This window comes from Mytilus trossulus, chromosome 8 (genome assembly GCF_036588685.1).
Source record: "Mytilus trossulus isolate FHL-02 chromosome 8, PNRI_Mtr1.1.1.hap1, whole genome shotgun sequence".
NCBI classification, from domain to species: Eukaryota; Metazoa; Mollusca; class Bivalvia; order Mytilida; family Mytilidae; genus Mytilus; species Mytilus trossulus.
In genome coordinates, this window is record NC_086380.1 from 23,324,196 (window position 1) to 23,339,483 (window position 15,288).

Below are 15,288 nucleotides of genomic sequence, written 5' to 3' on the forward strand. Positions count from 1 at the left end.
ATTGTCAATTCGGAATCATAATCAGCCCTTAAAAGGAACTACATTATTTATAAAACGTACTGGAAATCACAATCACAGAACAATACTTGTCAGCAAAACGTAGAATGTAGTTGAAATTACCTGACTGCACATTTGTTTTTTTTTTGCCATTGCGCTGGATTATTTTATGCGGTAGTGATTCCACACAGTAACCAAAACCTCTTCCAACAAATAGTTATGCAAATTATAGCTTCACACAACGTTTAATCAAAGGACCTAGATGCACAAACTATTCAGGTAAATTTGGTTTTCCTACACTACGTGACATGCAAATGCAAAATAATTAGTTAATAGCTCTGTTTTTTGTTTGTTTTGTGTTTACCTTTTTTAGAATTTAAAGCCTGAATGAACGAAACCATATTGCAATGGAGATTTCAGGGGGCTCGGTGAAAAAACCGAGATATTTTGGGATGATTAATCATGAATCTTTAATTTACATAGAATGTTTTACATGGAAAAAAACGCTTTAGTCATTCCCTATACATTAGAAAAAGGAGCATACAGCTTCAAAAAACACCTTACTTATTGCCTGCCATAATCATATATACCAGATCGTTATAAAACAGTAGATAAGAACCATTTTCTAATATATATATATTTTTTAAATATTAGTGTTCAGACATTTAAAAAAAATTAACTATAAATACTTGCATTATTATCGAGTGATCCTAATAGAAATTTTACAGTAGAGAAAATTCGCCCATTGCGGACACCGCCGATATGTCGACGGAAACGAACATCTCACTTTTCAACAAGATTACGAAATATTAAAAAAAAAAGATATAAGAAATAAGGTTTTTTGTTTTCTAGTCCAACAATACTCAATATCTTGTCATCGTGTACTTTTAACATGGAATATTTAAAGAAGTGGAATTATCGTTTTTCGCTTAAACGTCCAGGGGGAAATATTTCATCCGTGTTCATGACGAGAGCAATTACAATAGGTAGGTCTTGTAATAGAAGGTCGATAGTGAGGTTGAACGGGAAACATGGAATGCCATTGGAAAAACATTGTATATTGTCTAAGGACATACATTTCGCATTACTACAGGTGGCCAAATCCTGATCTGTCAAAGAATTTGAATAATTTGCAGAGGGCACTGATGCATCAAAAATTATTATCGGTATTGACGTATAGTTTCTTAATGATATAATTTAATGTATCTACGGCCGTGTTCACACCAAACGCTATGTAGAGTAAACATGTTTACAATTGTGTAATTTTTGATTTTATAAAAATGGATAATTACCACGTGAATCACTGTTTACATTTACTCGGAAGAAATTGTTCCGAGTATTCTTTATTTTGATTGGTTAGTTTGTTACCTGGATACAGGACGCTCTTATATATTTCTTTGTTTCGGGATTCGCGGTACATTTGAAAATTTTCATTGAAATTATTTACATGAGCAACATTAACCAGGAAATTCGGGCAGTTTTACCCAGGCGTGTGAAGAAGAGTTTTGATTACAGAGTTTTCGATCAACTTGGTATGCAGTCCGAGGCAGTAACCACAGAACCAGAGGTTGGTGACGAGCTTGTGCACGGTGCGACTGGTGGATCTGACAGTATGTCAAAGGTGGATTATGAAGACCTGAAAGAACGTCTTTCTATTTATTTGGATTCGGACGAGTCGGACACCGATGAGGAAACTAAAGAATTGGTCAGGAAACTCAAGGAAGTTAAACAGAAGGAGAAAGCAATGAAGAACAAGAAGAGAAAGGTGGAATTACGACAGGAAATAGAGAAGAGAATGAAGGAATTGGAGGAGTTGGAGGAGCTCGAGTTAAAAGGGGCCTCTAAGCCGAAGAAGGAGAAATCCGGCAAGAAGGTGGATCAGTCCAAGAAGATCAAAGGTAAAAACAAAGAAACAGATAAAGAGAAAGGTAAAGAAACAGATAAAGGTAAAGATAAAGATAAAGGCAAAGGCAAAGGGGCAGTGAAAGATAGTAAAGGTGATGAACTTTCTAGTTTAAGTATTAAACATTTAAGAAAAGATGCAAAGACTAAGAAAATTGTAGAGAAACACATGAAGCAAATGATAGCCACAGAGTCTGACTCAGAGTCTGATTCTTCTTTAAGTAGTAGTTTAAGTTCTGATAGTAGCATGAGTAGTACAGGTAATGAGTCGGAGCCAAATTTTGTATCTAGTTCGGACTCTGATAGTAAAACATAAAAAAAAGAAGGTCAGATCTGGTATTAAGGATAGACCTCATGATAAGGTTAAAATTAAAATGAACTGGCCGCAATCTGAACTCAAATATGAGTTTACAAACAGAAAGGCTGTGGAATTTAGACAGCTAACCATGAGTCAGTTTTGTGCTGGTGAATTAGAAATTATAAGACATTGCAAAATTGGTAAAAAAGAAAGAGAGGGTAGATTATCTTTACTGAACAAAATTTGTTATTATGCTAGTGAATTTGAATGGTCTGTGCTGTTAAATTTTTATGCAGCATGGGTAAAATTACTTGAAAAAGGTGAGAATGTCTGGTCTGATGATACTTCTCTGTTGGAGGTTAGAATGTTAATAGGAAAGAAAGTGTTGAATAAAACTGCTAGTAAATATTCAGATAAAACTTCTGAAAAGAATTTTGATAAAAAAATTTGGTATTGTCCTTTGTATCAGAGAAATAAATGTAACGTTTCGAAGGATGGTCATAATTTGGATATTGCAGGCAAAAGTAGATTTGTACAACATGTTTGTGCCACATGTTTACGGGAGGATAAAGCTAAAATGAAACATCCAGAGAGTTCATCAGCTTGTCCTCATATGCCGTGACTAGAATTAGAAAAAGCTGTTAATAGCATTGGGAATTTTAATTCAAAAGTGATAGATACTTTTTATCCTGAATGGTTACTTGTAGATTCAAATAAGGACAAAATGCTGATTGATAAAGGGGAAATCTCTCAGTCAATTGAGGTTTTTAAAAGTGATACTTGTACAGTTAATAATGACAATTATAGAATTTCAAGTAAAAGGGAAGTAAATAAATCTTTACCAATTCAGTCATCTTTGAATTTAAAAATTGATGAATTTTGTCATAAACACAAAAAGTGTTTAATTTGTGATTTGAATGTTAATTCCTTAGATTTACAGTATTTTGTGGATATTCAGAGAGAAATTAAATTATCAGGTTTACCGAATTATTTAGGTTGTAAAATACCAGTTTTTTCAAAGTTAAAAATAGAATTTTTTAGATCTATGTTAGTTGACTATAGTGATCACATTTTGTGTGACTTATTAGAATTTGGTTTTCCCATTGGTTATACAGAAGGTGATATAGTAGATATCAAAAAGCCTCGTAATCATAGCGGTGCTAGAGATTTTCCAGATTTCATTTTGAAATATTTGAAAAAGGAGTTAGAATATAAAGCTGTTATTGGGCCTTTAACAGTGAACCCTTTTATATATTCTTCGTTAGTGTTATCTCCTTTAAATTCAGTGCCAAAGAGTACACCAGGTGAAAGAAGGGTAATACTAGATTTAAGTTTTCCTTCTGAAAATTGCATTAATGCAGGTATTGATAAAGATATTTATTTGGGTGAATCAGTTAATTTGACTTATCCATCAGTAGATGATTTTGTTAATCTTATTAAGTTAAAAGGCAGAAATTGTGGTATTTTTAAGAGGGACTTGAAACGGGCTTATCGCCAAATTCCAATTGATCCTGGAGATATCAATTTTGTAGGATTTCATTGGAAAATCACATTTTTGTAGACAGAGTTTTAAGTATGGGACTTAGGTCATCAGCTCATATTTGTCAGAGAGTGACTTCATCGGTAGTTTACATGATGAAGCAGTCTGGACATTTATTATTAAACTATTTAGATGATTTTGCTGGAGCTGAAAAATCAGAAGATGCAAATGTTGTATTTGATTTATTAGGTAGACTTTTAAACAGTTGTGGTCTTGAAGAATCTGTGGAGAAGGCTAGCTCTCCAAGCACAGTTATGACATTTTTAGGAGTGAAGTTTGACACTTCGGAACTTACAATTTCAGTAACAACTGAGAGAGTGGAAGAGATTTTATTGTTGGTAAAGACTTGGTTAAATTTACTGGTTGCTACAGTTAGACAGTTACAGTCATTGTTAGGTAAACTACATTTTGTATCGAATTGTGTAAGACCAGGAAGGCTATTTGTATATAGATTGCTTACTTGGCTTCGTAGTTTACCAGATGACAAATGTGACCATGTTATTCCTTTGTATATAAGGAAAGATTTATTATGGTGGTATCATTTTTTAAAGTCTTATAATGGTGTTTCTATGATGGCTTTAGAGGATTGGTCTCAGCCAGATGAAATATTGGAGACAGATGCTACTTTGAGTGGATGTGGAGGTTGGTTTTTTGAAAAAAGAGAGTTTTTTCATGTTGAATTTCCTTCCTTTTTAATGGATTTGAATTTGCATATAAATCAATTTGAATTGGTTGCTTTGATGATTAGTGTTAAAGTATGGAGTGTACATTTTGTAAATAGAAAGATTTTAGTGAGATGTGATAATCAATCTACTGTGATGGTTTTGAATTCTGGTTGTACTAGAGATGCTTATATGCAATGTTGTTTAAGAGAAATTTTATTTTATGCTGCAAAGTATAATTTTGAAATTAAGGCTGTTCATTTTCCTGGAGTTGAAAACAGAACAGCAGATATTTTGTCAAGATGGCATTCTGATTCAAGATTTGAAGACTTATTTTATGAATTGCCTGTTGTAAGACTAGGTAAATGTTTTGAGAAATTTGTCTATTCAGGTCTTTTTCAGTTTACGCATGATTGGTAATTTATTGCAGATTTACAGCTGAATTTGTTGAAAGTGGATCAACAGACATCGTGCAAGTCGGCCTTTGCTCGTGGCACTTTTGAGAACATTAAAGTTCAGTGGAGGACTTTTTTAACATTTTGTATTTATTTCGGTTTTAAATTTTTGCCAGCATCTTTGAATACTGTGTGTTTGTATGCTCAATTTTTGAGCAGGTCTTTTAAATCAGTGCATTCTATTAAAAATTATATTAATGGAGTAAGATTATTGCATTTATACAATGATTTGGAGTTTCCTTATCTACAAAGTTTTTCATTAAAACTTACTTTGAAAGGTTTACAGAGATTAAATCCTCATTTACCAAGGAAAGCGCTTCCTATAACTCCTTTGATTTTAAAACAGATTTATGAGTTTATGGATTTGAATGATCCCAAAGATAAGACTTTCTGGAGTTTGTTTTTGTTAGCCTTTTTTATGATGAGTAGAAAATCTAATCTTGTTCCTAATTCAGAAAAGGAATTTGATGAAAATAAGCAATTATGTAGAGGGGACATTATTATTGAAAATGATGTTTTAATTATTATTTTGAAATGGTCCAAAACAATTCAGTTTGGACAAAGAAAGTTGAGAATTCCAATTTCTAGTATTCATGGGAGTATTTTATGTCCAGTTAATGCATACAAGAATATGATCGAAGCTATTCCAGCTGTTAAAAAGGATCCTGCCTTTTGTAAAGTTAAAAAGGGACGCATCCTACCCATTATTTATAAAGAGTATCAAAATAAGCTTAGATATTTAATACAAAAAACAGGTCGTAACTCTTTGTTTTACTCTACTCATAGTTTTAGAAGAGGGGGTGCATCTTTAGCTTTTGATGCTGATGTTTCTACTGAACTAATTCAACTTCATGGAGATTGGCATAGTGATGCTTATAAAAATTATTTAGAATTTACTTTGGAACAAAAACTACAAGTTTCACAAATGATGTCAAAGAGTGTTTCCTTGTTAGGTTACTAATTTAAACTGTTTCTTTGCAGAACCAGGAACTTTTCTAATAGTGTCAGACTCAATTGCAAAATATGTGAAGCTTGAGAATGCTGATGTGTTTGCGTTTCGGGGGGCTTCCATAGGAGAAATAACCTATCAGCTTAACAAGAACAAGGGGAGTATTTATGAAGGTTATAAATGTTTAATAATTCATTGTGGTACCAATGATATTCATATTTTATCTATTGATCAGTTTAAGTCTGCTTATTGTAATTTGATTTCAACTGCTAAGTTGTTGTTTCCTTCTATGGTTATTGCTATGTCTGGTATTCTTCCTCGTCCTGTAGATTTTGAGGAAACAGGTCAAAAAATTAAGGCAGTTAATATGGCTTTGTTAAATTTATGTTTGAGTTATAATGTAGAGTTCATTCATTCGTATAGATATTTTTTGAAATGTGGAAAGCCAAAGGTGGAGTTATTTGCATATAAAGATGGTGGTTTGCACCTGAATTGTGAAGGTACAAGGCAGTTAGGGGTATATTTTAAAAGACGGGTTGCTCATTTGATTTAGATATGGTAACTTGTCATTTGAGATGAATTTCTCAGATGGAGTTAAAGGATTAGTAGTGGTTGAATTTTATGTTTCTGCCATACTTCCTTTTGTTTCTTTTAGTTTATGGTTGATATTATTTCTTCCATACTAAAATTTGGATATTTTGTATTTTATTTTCCTTAATATGTAGGGGTTGTATTTGTTTGTTGGGTTATGATGTAGTAATGTTTATTTATATATTATGTACTAATAATTTTTATTTTATATTGCAGGTAAGGGACTCTTTTCAGTGAGTATTGTTCGCACTGTGGGGTGATGTTTCTTTTCATATGAGATATGGTTTCTTGTATGGAGAAAAGTGTATGTTCAGGGTTGATATTGTTTCTTCCTTGCTTGCTTTATTTATTTAGTTTGTGCTGGATATTATTTCTTGCATGCTAGATTAACAAGCTTAAATTGTGTATTGTTTATATGTTAGTTTAAATTATTTTGCTTAATTCTTTGTGCAACACAGTTGTTTGTTTATTTTTTGGCGGCCGTTGGCTTGGCGGCTAGCTCATGTGTTTATTCGACTGTTTGGACTAATATATTGAACATTTCTAATGGCTAGACGCTATATTTAACATTAACTTTACTTGTTATATGTGACTGTCAGTGGTATAGTCGAGTGTTTGTCCTGTGCTGTGAAATATATTTATTTGTCTTGTGTATATATATATTGTGCCGTAATAAAATTGAGTAACTTTGAGTTCTTTTGTGAGAAGCCTGGTAATTGTGTAATTTTTGATTTTATAAAAATGGATAATTACCACGTGAATCACTGTTTACATTTACTCGGAAGAAATTGTTCCAAGTATTCTTTATTTTGATTGGTTAATTTGTTACCTGGATACAGGACGCTCTTATATATAATTTCTTTGTTTCGGGATTCGCGGTACATTTGAAAATTTTCATTGAAATTATTTACCCACCCACCCGCCGCATACAACTGTGTTAGTTAGTAATTTTATTATATTTTATGTGCTTATATATAAGATGTGCTTATGTATACTGTGGCTAGCTCATGTGTTTATTCGACTGTTTGGACTAATATATTGAACATTTCTAATGGCTAGACGCTATATTTAACATTAACTTTACTTGTTATATGTGACTGTCAGTGGTATAGTCGAGTGTTTGTCCTGTGCTGTGAAATATATTTATTTGTCTTGTGTATATATATATTGTGCCGTAATAAAATTGAGTAACTTTGAGTTCTTTTGTGAGAAGCCTGGTAATTAGTTTAGTGTACTGTGTACACTAGTTTCACATTACATTTGTTCACATCTATACACCTTGTTTAGTTACTTGTACATGAGATTTGTTCACACTTGTAAACTATATGTCATTTAAATGTCCAATACATATTTATCGGACAAGTTATCTAGCAGTCATGAAAGCCATTTTGAAGATAAACAGTTCTTTAAAGATACAAAAGATTTCTCAATTACGCAACAAAAAACGTAGGCTGCAGCAGCGGGCTTATAGAAGAAGAAGAAGAAGAATAGAGATGTTCAGGATATTGCAGCAAAGAAGGGTAACAGCATTTTTATCATTTTTGTTTGTTTCCAATGGCATTTCTCCTCCAAGGAGTATTTGGCAAAGACAAAGGAGCGACAACTGGTGGGAACATGTTGTGAATGGGTCCTGGAACGAGAATGACTTTCGTGAAAACTTCAGGCTATCAAAGCAAACGTTCATTTTTTTGTGCACGGAACTTGAGATCCACATCGAGAAAAGAAACACAAACTTCAGGAAATGCATAACTGTAAAGAAAAGGGTCGCAATAACTTTATGGCGATTAGCCACAAATGCAGAATACAGAACTATATCGCACCTATTTGCTGTTGGGAGGTCGACGTGTTGCAAAATTGCAAATGACACTTGCAAAGTTATAACGGACCATTTAATGCCGAAATATATATGTCTACCTACAGGTCAAAGTCTTATTGAGAATATACGATACTTTAGACGAATCAACGGTTTTCCGCAAGTAGGCGGGGCTATAGATGGAACAAATATTCCAATAGTGGCACCACGTGATAATCCAGCTGATTATTACAACAGAAAAGGGTGGTATTCAATGGTATGCCAAGCAGTTGTAGATGCAAATTACTGCTTTACCAATGTTTATGTCGGATGGCCAGGCCGAGTCCATGATGCGCGCATATTCAGTAATTCAGACATTTATCGACAAGGAGAGAATGGAGAGCTATTTCCTCAACATACAGTCAATATTAATGGAACTGAGATACCTGTATTTTTATTGGGTGATGCCGCGTATCCTTTGAAATCTTGGCTGATGAGACCTTTTTCCGATTTCGGAAATTTAACTTATGAACAAAAAACTTTTAATTACAAGCATTCAAGTACACGCATGGTTGTGGAAGGATCATTTGGTAGGTTGAAAGGGAGATGGCTTTGCTTACTGAAAAGACTTGATGTCGCTACTGTACGTATGCCTTATGTTGTTTGTTCTTGTTGTACATTACATAACTTTTGTGAAGTGCATGGTGATGGTATCAATGAAAAGTGGCTAAATGGCGTTGTTGGTGGTCAAGATAATGTATTTCTTGCCAATTTGCAAAATAATCAAAACAACTATGCTGAAAATATCAGGGGTGCTGTTGTGTCCTTTTTAGTTTAGAGATAATATATAATTGACTTGTGTATTTATAATTCAAATGTACAATTTCTGTCATAATAATTGATGTGACCACTTGATTTATAAATTATAACAAAAGTACTAAAAATCTATAACTGGTTTTTTTAATTTTTTTGCTGCAAATATTTTAGCAAGTTCCAGTAAAAAGTCTAATTGCTTTTTTTCTTGTTCTTGTTCTCTCTTTTGTCTATTTTCTTCTTCTTTTGCCTCCATTTCCATTCTTTTCTTTTCAAATTCAAAAAAACGTTCCTCGCTTTTTTGTTGCATTTCAAGGAAAGATGTCATCAGATCCTCTGTGTTTGAACGTTTCCTGGATTTTCTGTCATCGTTGTTGCTTAAAAATACCAAAAAAACATGGTTTTCAATTTTTTTAAATATCATTTTTGGTAAGAATTTAATTATTTGATATTCTAAAAGGGAGAAAACGAATTAACCATTAAGCCGAACAAAAATGAAAACGTATGACCTATCTGAAAAAAATATATGCTCTTTGCGGTATTCAATGGTATGCCAAGCAGTTGTAGATGCAAATTACTGCTTTACCAATGTTTATGTCGGATGGCCAGGCCGAGTCCATGATGCGCGCATATTCAGTAATTCAGACATTTATCGACAAGGAGAGAATGGAGAGCTATTTCCTCAACATACAGTCAATATTAATGGAACTGAGATACCTGTATTTTTATTGGGTGATGCCGCGTATCCTTTGAAATCTTGGCTGATGAGACCTTTTTCCGATTTCGGAAATTTAACTTATGAACAAAAAACTTTTAATTACAAGCATTCAAGTACACGCATGGTTGTGGAAGGATCATTTGGTAGGTTGAAAGGGAGATGGCTTTGCTTACTGAAAAGACTTGATGTCGCTACTGTACGTATGCCTTATGTTGTTTGTTCTTGTTGTACATTACATAACTTTTGTGAAGTGCATGGTGATGGTATCAATGAAAAGTGGCTAAATGGCGTTGTTGGTGGTCAAGATAATGTATTTCTTGCCAATTTGCAAAATAATCAAAACAACTATGCTGAAAATATCAGGGGTGCTGTTGTGTCCTTTTTAGTTTAGAGATAATATATAATTGACTTGTGTATTTATAATTCAAATGTACAATTTCTGTCATAATAATTGATGTGACCACTTGATTTATAAATTATAACAAAAGTACTAAAAATCTATAACTGGTTTTTTTAATTTTTTTGCTGCAAATATTTTAGCAAGTTCCAGTAAAAAGTCTAATTGCTTTTTTTCTTGTTCTTGTTCTCTCTTTTGTCTATTTTCTTCTTCTTTTGCCTCCATTTCCATTCTTTTCTTTTCAAATTCAAAAAAACGTTCCTCGCTTTTTTGTTGCATTTCAAGGAAAGATGTCATCAGATCCTCTGTGTTTGAACGTTTCCTGGATTTTCTGTCATCGTTGTTGCTTAAAAATACCAAAAAAACATGGTTTTCAATTTTTTTAAATATCATTTTTGGTAAGAATTTAATTATTTGATATTCTAAAAGGGAGAAAACGAATTAACCATTAAGCCGAACAAAAATGAAAACGTATGACCTATCTGAAAAAAATATATGCTCTTTGCCGCCCCCCCCCCCCCTCACCCCCCCCCCCCCCCACCCCCGAAAAAAAATCACACACACACAAAAAATAATTTACTAAAATAAAATACTCTTTAAGTAAGGGGGACATGCAAATAATTATTGGAACTACGTGTAAATGCAGTTTTATATGAAATGACAGCCAATTTAAAACGGATACCTATTTATGTTGAAAATTTATTCAATGGGATAATTTTATTTTTTAGTTTGAAAACTACGTAAAATGTTCCCCATTGAAATAGAGGTCTTTTATGCGGACAAGAGTATGCTCTTTAAAATTATAATGCCATTCTTAGTTTTCAGTTGTTTACCTGCGAGGATTGCATACAGTATTGACTTTATCATCCTTGGCCTGGGTTGTATTTTTTTCTGGGCTGATTTCTGTTTTCTAGCAATCTGTTTCGTTATCATTTTTGTCAACTACAGTATCAGAACCAGCATTCATCTCACAAGGCACTGCATTGTTGTTGTCGTCAACCATTTCAGGAACTAAAAAAGGAAATATAGGATTATACAATATGCTTAGCATACACATATACAAGTTTAGCAAAATAGATATTATAGCGAGTTGGTGATTTTGAGAAAGTTATTTGCGTTTTTTCTCAATCCATTACTTTTGGTTGAATAAAACGACCAGGAGTTTGAACCAAGAGCAATGTCCCGATACTATCTTGCAGATACGTCTAAACATTGATTTCTCGTTTGAAATATGTTACATGGTAATTTCGGGGCCTTTTATAGATGACTATGCGGTATGGGCTTTGCTCATTGTTGAAGGCTGTACGGTTACCTATACTTGTTAATTTCTGTCTCATTTTTATATATTGTGGAGAACTGTCTCACTGGAAATCATACTACATATTTTTTCTATGACTTTGATGTTAAAAAAAAATCATACAATGTAAATTACTGCTGACTTTTTTTTATTTCTAGGAGAATTTCTTGAATCTGCAAGACAAGCCAAACAAAAAAACATCACCGAATACGCTTTTATTCGTGAATCGTTGATTAAGTATATAGAACAGTGGCAAATATTTCACGCATATTTTCTTATATGTACTTATAAAACTAGTAAATGTCAAATTGTGAAGTTCTTACCAAATGTTTTTATTCCTGAGTCAATCAAGCAGGGTGGAACTGTACTGGCTTTTGTTCCCAACACTTCATCCAGTTGCTCAAAGAAGGGACAGAATTTCGGTGAAGCCCCACCCTCCTTGTTTGCCTTTACAATTTTCCGGTATTTTGTAGTCATTGTGTAAATTCTTACTTCACATTGCTCTCCCGTTCTGCCAATACCCTTTATCTTTAACTGTTTTGATATGTCTTCCCAAGGGTGGAACTGTACTGGCTTTTGTTCCCAACACTTCATCCAGTTGCTCAAAGAAGGGACAGAATTTCGGTGAAGCCCCACTCTCCTTGTTTGCCTTTACAATTTTCCGGTATGTTGTAGTCATTGTGTAAATTCTTACTTCACATTGCTTTCCCGTTCTGTCAATACCCTTTATCTTTAACTGTTTTGATATGTCTTCCCAAATTGGCTTCTTCCTGCACATGCTATTAAACATCTTCTGAATATGGTCCTGTTGCCATAGGCTTATTAAAGCGCCTGTTTCTGGAAACGTCCAGTCAATTCGGGAAGACATTTTCAAATGAATTATGTGTAGTGGCAATAATGATGCTTTGGGTCTGGATAAGGGGTTAATAAAGATGCGTAAAGTGTTTATATATATATATATATATATATATATATATATATATACAACTCGTCTAAACATCAACCCAACAATGTTAGATCTGTAAATTTGCTTTCGCAAATTTTTGGTTCTTCCCTCGCCGGGATTCGAACCCATGCTACTGTGATATCGTGACACCAAATCGCCTGCACTGCAGCCGTCCCGCTAGACCACACGACCACCTGGGCTCTCATAAAAGAGCTTTCGGTGGCCATATGTTACCTTTCCACGTCAGTTTTAATCTAGCGGCGTACTACAGTACATGATATATAAGGCATGAAGATGTTATTGTTACAGATCAGCTAAATTATCTATAGTAAAGGATCCTACAAATTAATGTAAGATACAGTCACAGAAAATAATTATATTCATAAGTACGTCTGAGTCAGTGACAACCCTACAACAGATGTATCCATCGGATCGCCATCAATGATGGTGATACATGGCTGTGTACATAATGTATATACAACTCGTCTAAACATCAACCCAACAATGTTAGATCTGTAAATTTGCTTTCGCAAATTTTTGGTTCTTCCCTCGCCGGGATTCGAACCCATGCTACTGTGATATCGTGACACCAAATCGCCTGCACTGCAGCCGTCCCGCTAGACCACACGACCACCTGGGCTCTCAAAAAAAGAGCTCTCGGTGGCCATATGTTACCTTTCCACGTCAGTTTTAATCTAGCGGCGGTACTACAGTACATAAAGATGTTATTGTTACAGATCAGCTAAATTATCTATAGTAAAGGATCCTACAAATTAATGTAACTTAAAGATACAGTCACAGAAAATAATTATATTCATAAGTACAGTTGTGTACGTCTGAGTCAGTGACAACCCTACAACAGATGTATCCATCGGATCGCCATCAATGATGGTGATACATGGCTGTGTACATAATGTATATACAACTCGTCTAAACATCAACCCAACAATGTTAGATCTGTAAATTTGCTTTCGCAAATTTTTGGTTCTTCCCTCGCCAGGATTCGAACCCATGCTACTGTGATATCGTGACACCGAATCGCCTACACTGCAGCCGTCCCGCTAGACCACACGACCACCTGGGCTCTCAAAAAAAGAGCTTACGGTGGCCATATGTTACCTTTCCACGTCAGTTTTAATCTAGCGGCGGTACTACAGTACATGAAGATGTTATTGTTACAGATCAGCTAAATTATCTATAGTAAAGGATCCTACAAATTAATGTAACTTAAAGATACAGTTACAGAAAATAATTATATTCATAAGTACGTCTGAGTCAGTGACAACCCTACAACAGATGTATCCATCGGATCGCCATCAATGATGGTGATACATGGCTGTGTACATAACGTATATTATATATACAACTCGTCTAATATATATAGCCTTTATATATAAAAGAAAAGAATATCAACTTTAAGCATAATTTTGTAAAGAACTTTATCAACAATTGATATAAATATTATTTTTATCAAGAAAACGTTTCTTCTTTAAACAGACATGGTACAATTCGTGTTTTAAATATCTTGTTTTATGTACACTAAACCCACACAAGGCCTACATTGACTATCGACTGTGTGTAGATAAAACATGATTTAAACTACATGTAAACATTTAGTTTTATCAATGGGAACGCAATTGGTTTAGTTTTCGTGTGAGTTACACTAACACAACACCGAGTTTAGGTCAGTGTGAACACGGCCTAATTAGGTTAGTTTCATTTAGTTCATTGTTAAAATTCTATGAAACTGTTTAGTTACTTCTGTGTTTATTGTACGATAGTTTTATACTACCGACTGCCTGGACAGTTCTGTTGAGCGGGTTCGACTCGAGATCATTGAGATCTGGAGGTTGTTGGTTTGAACCCCGACTTGGTCAAAAAAAGACGTAAAAATTGTTTTTAACACGCGGCATGTAGAAGTAAGACAAAGACTGATCGGCTCGAGGTCAGAAATGATAGTCTAGTATTGTAGTTACATGTTATCGTCCTTAATATGCATGATTATAATTTGCCGCTGTATGTTGAGCATCCGTCAAATATCGTCATTTAATTTTTACATTACTATGTAACTATATAGAGTGAAGTATTTTCTTCTGCTGGTTTATAACATAATTATTCTTTGATCACCACCGATCGACATTAAAAAGTAGAGTTAATATTTTTAACTACACAAACTGTGCCTGCTTTGCAGGAAATTATATTAGATTTACTCCATTTGTTTTTGTCCTTGGGACGGTTAGTCTTTGTTGTTAAGTTGCTGTCGCATTATAATATTAAAACAACATATAAATGGAATCAATATGAGTTTAGAATGTAATGGTATTCATAGAATATACTTCGAATGTTATGGTGTCCATAGAATTTACTTATGACTTGTTGTTAAATGCATCTTTATTTCATTTACATGTTGTTTTAATATTATAATTATTATTCGACTCTATATTTGGTTTTGGTTGACGAAAATTTCGTATGGTAATTTTGATTTACCGAAGCTAATTATAAAAAAAGAATTGCCAAATGTTCCAGCTAAACCATTTTTGCCGTATTTATTCACCCTATAAACACGTTTAAAACCATCCAAATTTCCGCATGATTCATCTGAATATCTCTTAGCAAGACAATTGGAGAAAAACTTAACAAAAAAGGAGATTAAACGACCAAACGAAGTTGAATCTTTATATAAAGTGTTGCAATTATAATCGTTTATTTTTATTCACATTTACTTTTCTTAAAACTTTCCAAATTAAATAAAACTTGCAACAACAAATTGTGCCACCTATGTGAAACTATCATCGTTGTTCGCTTCAAGTTATGAATAATTGACACACGTAAAAGAAGATGTTTGTCTATTCTACTATCCTCCCCTGACTTTTTAAACGTTTACATGTTGACAGTTGAGAAAAGTCATGGTCCGTGCTTAACCAATTGTGG

At 33.7% G+C, this 15,288-nt stretch overlaps 2 protein-coding genes across 3 annotated transcripts; both read left to right on the forward strand.

Moving 5' to 3' along the window:
* Nucleotides 1-1,366: 1,366 nt before the first annotated feature.
* On the forward strand, nucleotides 1,367-6,808 carry LOC134680712 (uncharacterized). 2 transcript variants are annotated; one of them, XM_063539910.1, is made up of 2 exons: nucleotides 1,367-1,994; nucleotides 6,611-6,808. In XM_063539910.1, the coding sequence occupies exons 1-2, from the start codon at nucleotides 1,445-1,447 to the stop codon at nucleotides 6,652-6,654; spliced, it is 594 nt and encodes a 197-aa protein (XP_063395980.1). In that variant the 5' UTR covers nucleotides 1,367-1,444; the 3' UTR covers nucleotides 6,655-6,808. The 2 variants fall into 2 exon arrangements, with proteins under 2 accessions (XP_063395980.1, XP_063395979.1); XM_063539909.1 differs by lacking the exon at nucleotides 6,611-6,808 and adding an exon at nucleotides 5,836-6,585.
* Nucleotides 6,809-8,286: 1,478 nt separating this feature from the next.
* On the forward strand, nucleotides 8,287-9,024 carry LOC134727480 (putative nuclease HARBI1). The gene has a single exon (XM_063591860.1). It carries the CDS (start codon nucleotides 8,287-8,289, stop codon nucleotides 9,022-9,024), a length of 738 nt encoding a protein of 245 aa, XP_063447930.1.
* The last annotated feature ends 6,264 nt before the right edge of the window (nucleotides 9,025-15,288 follow it).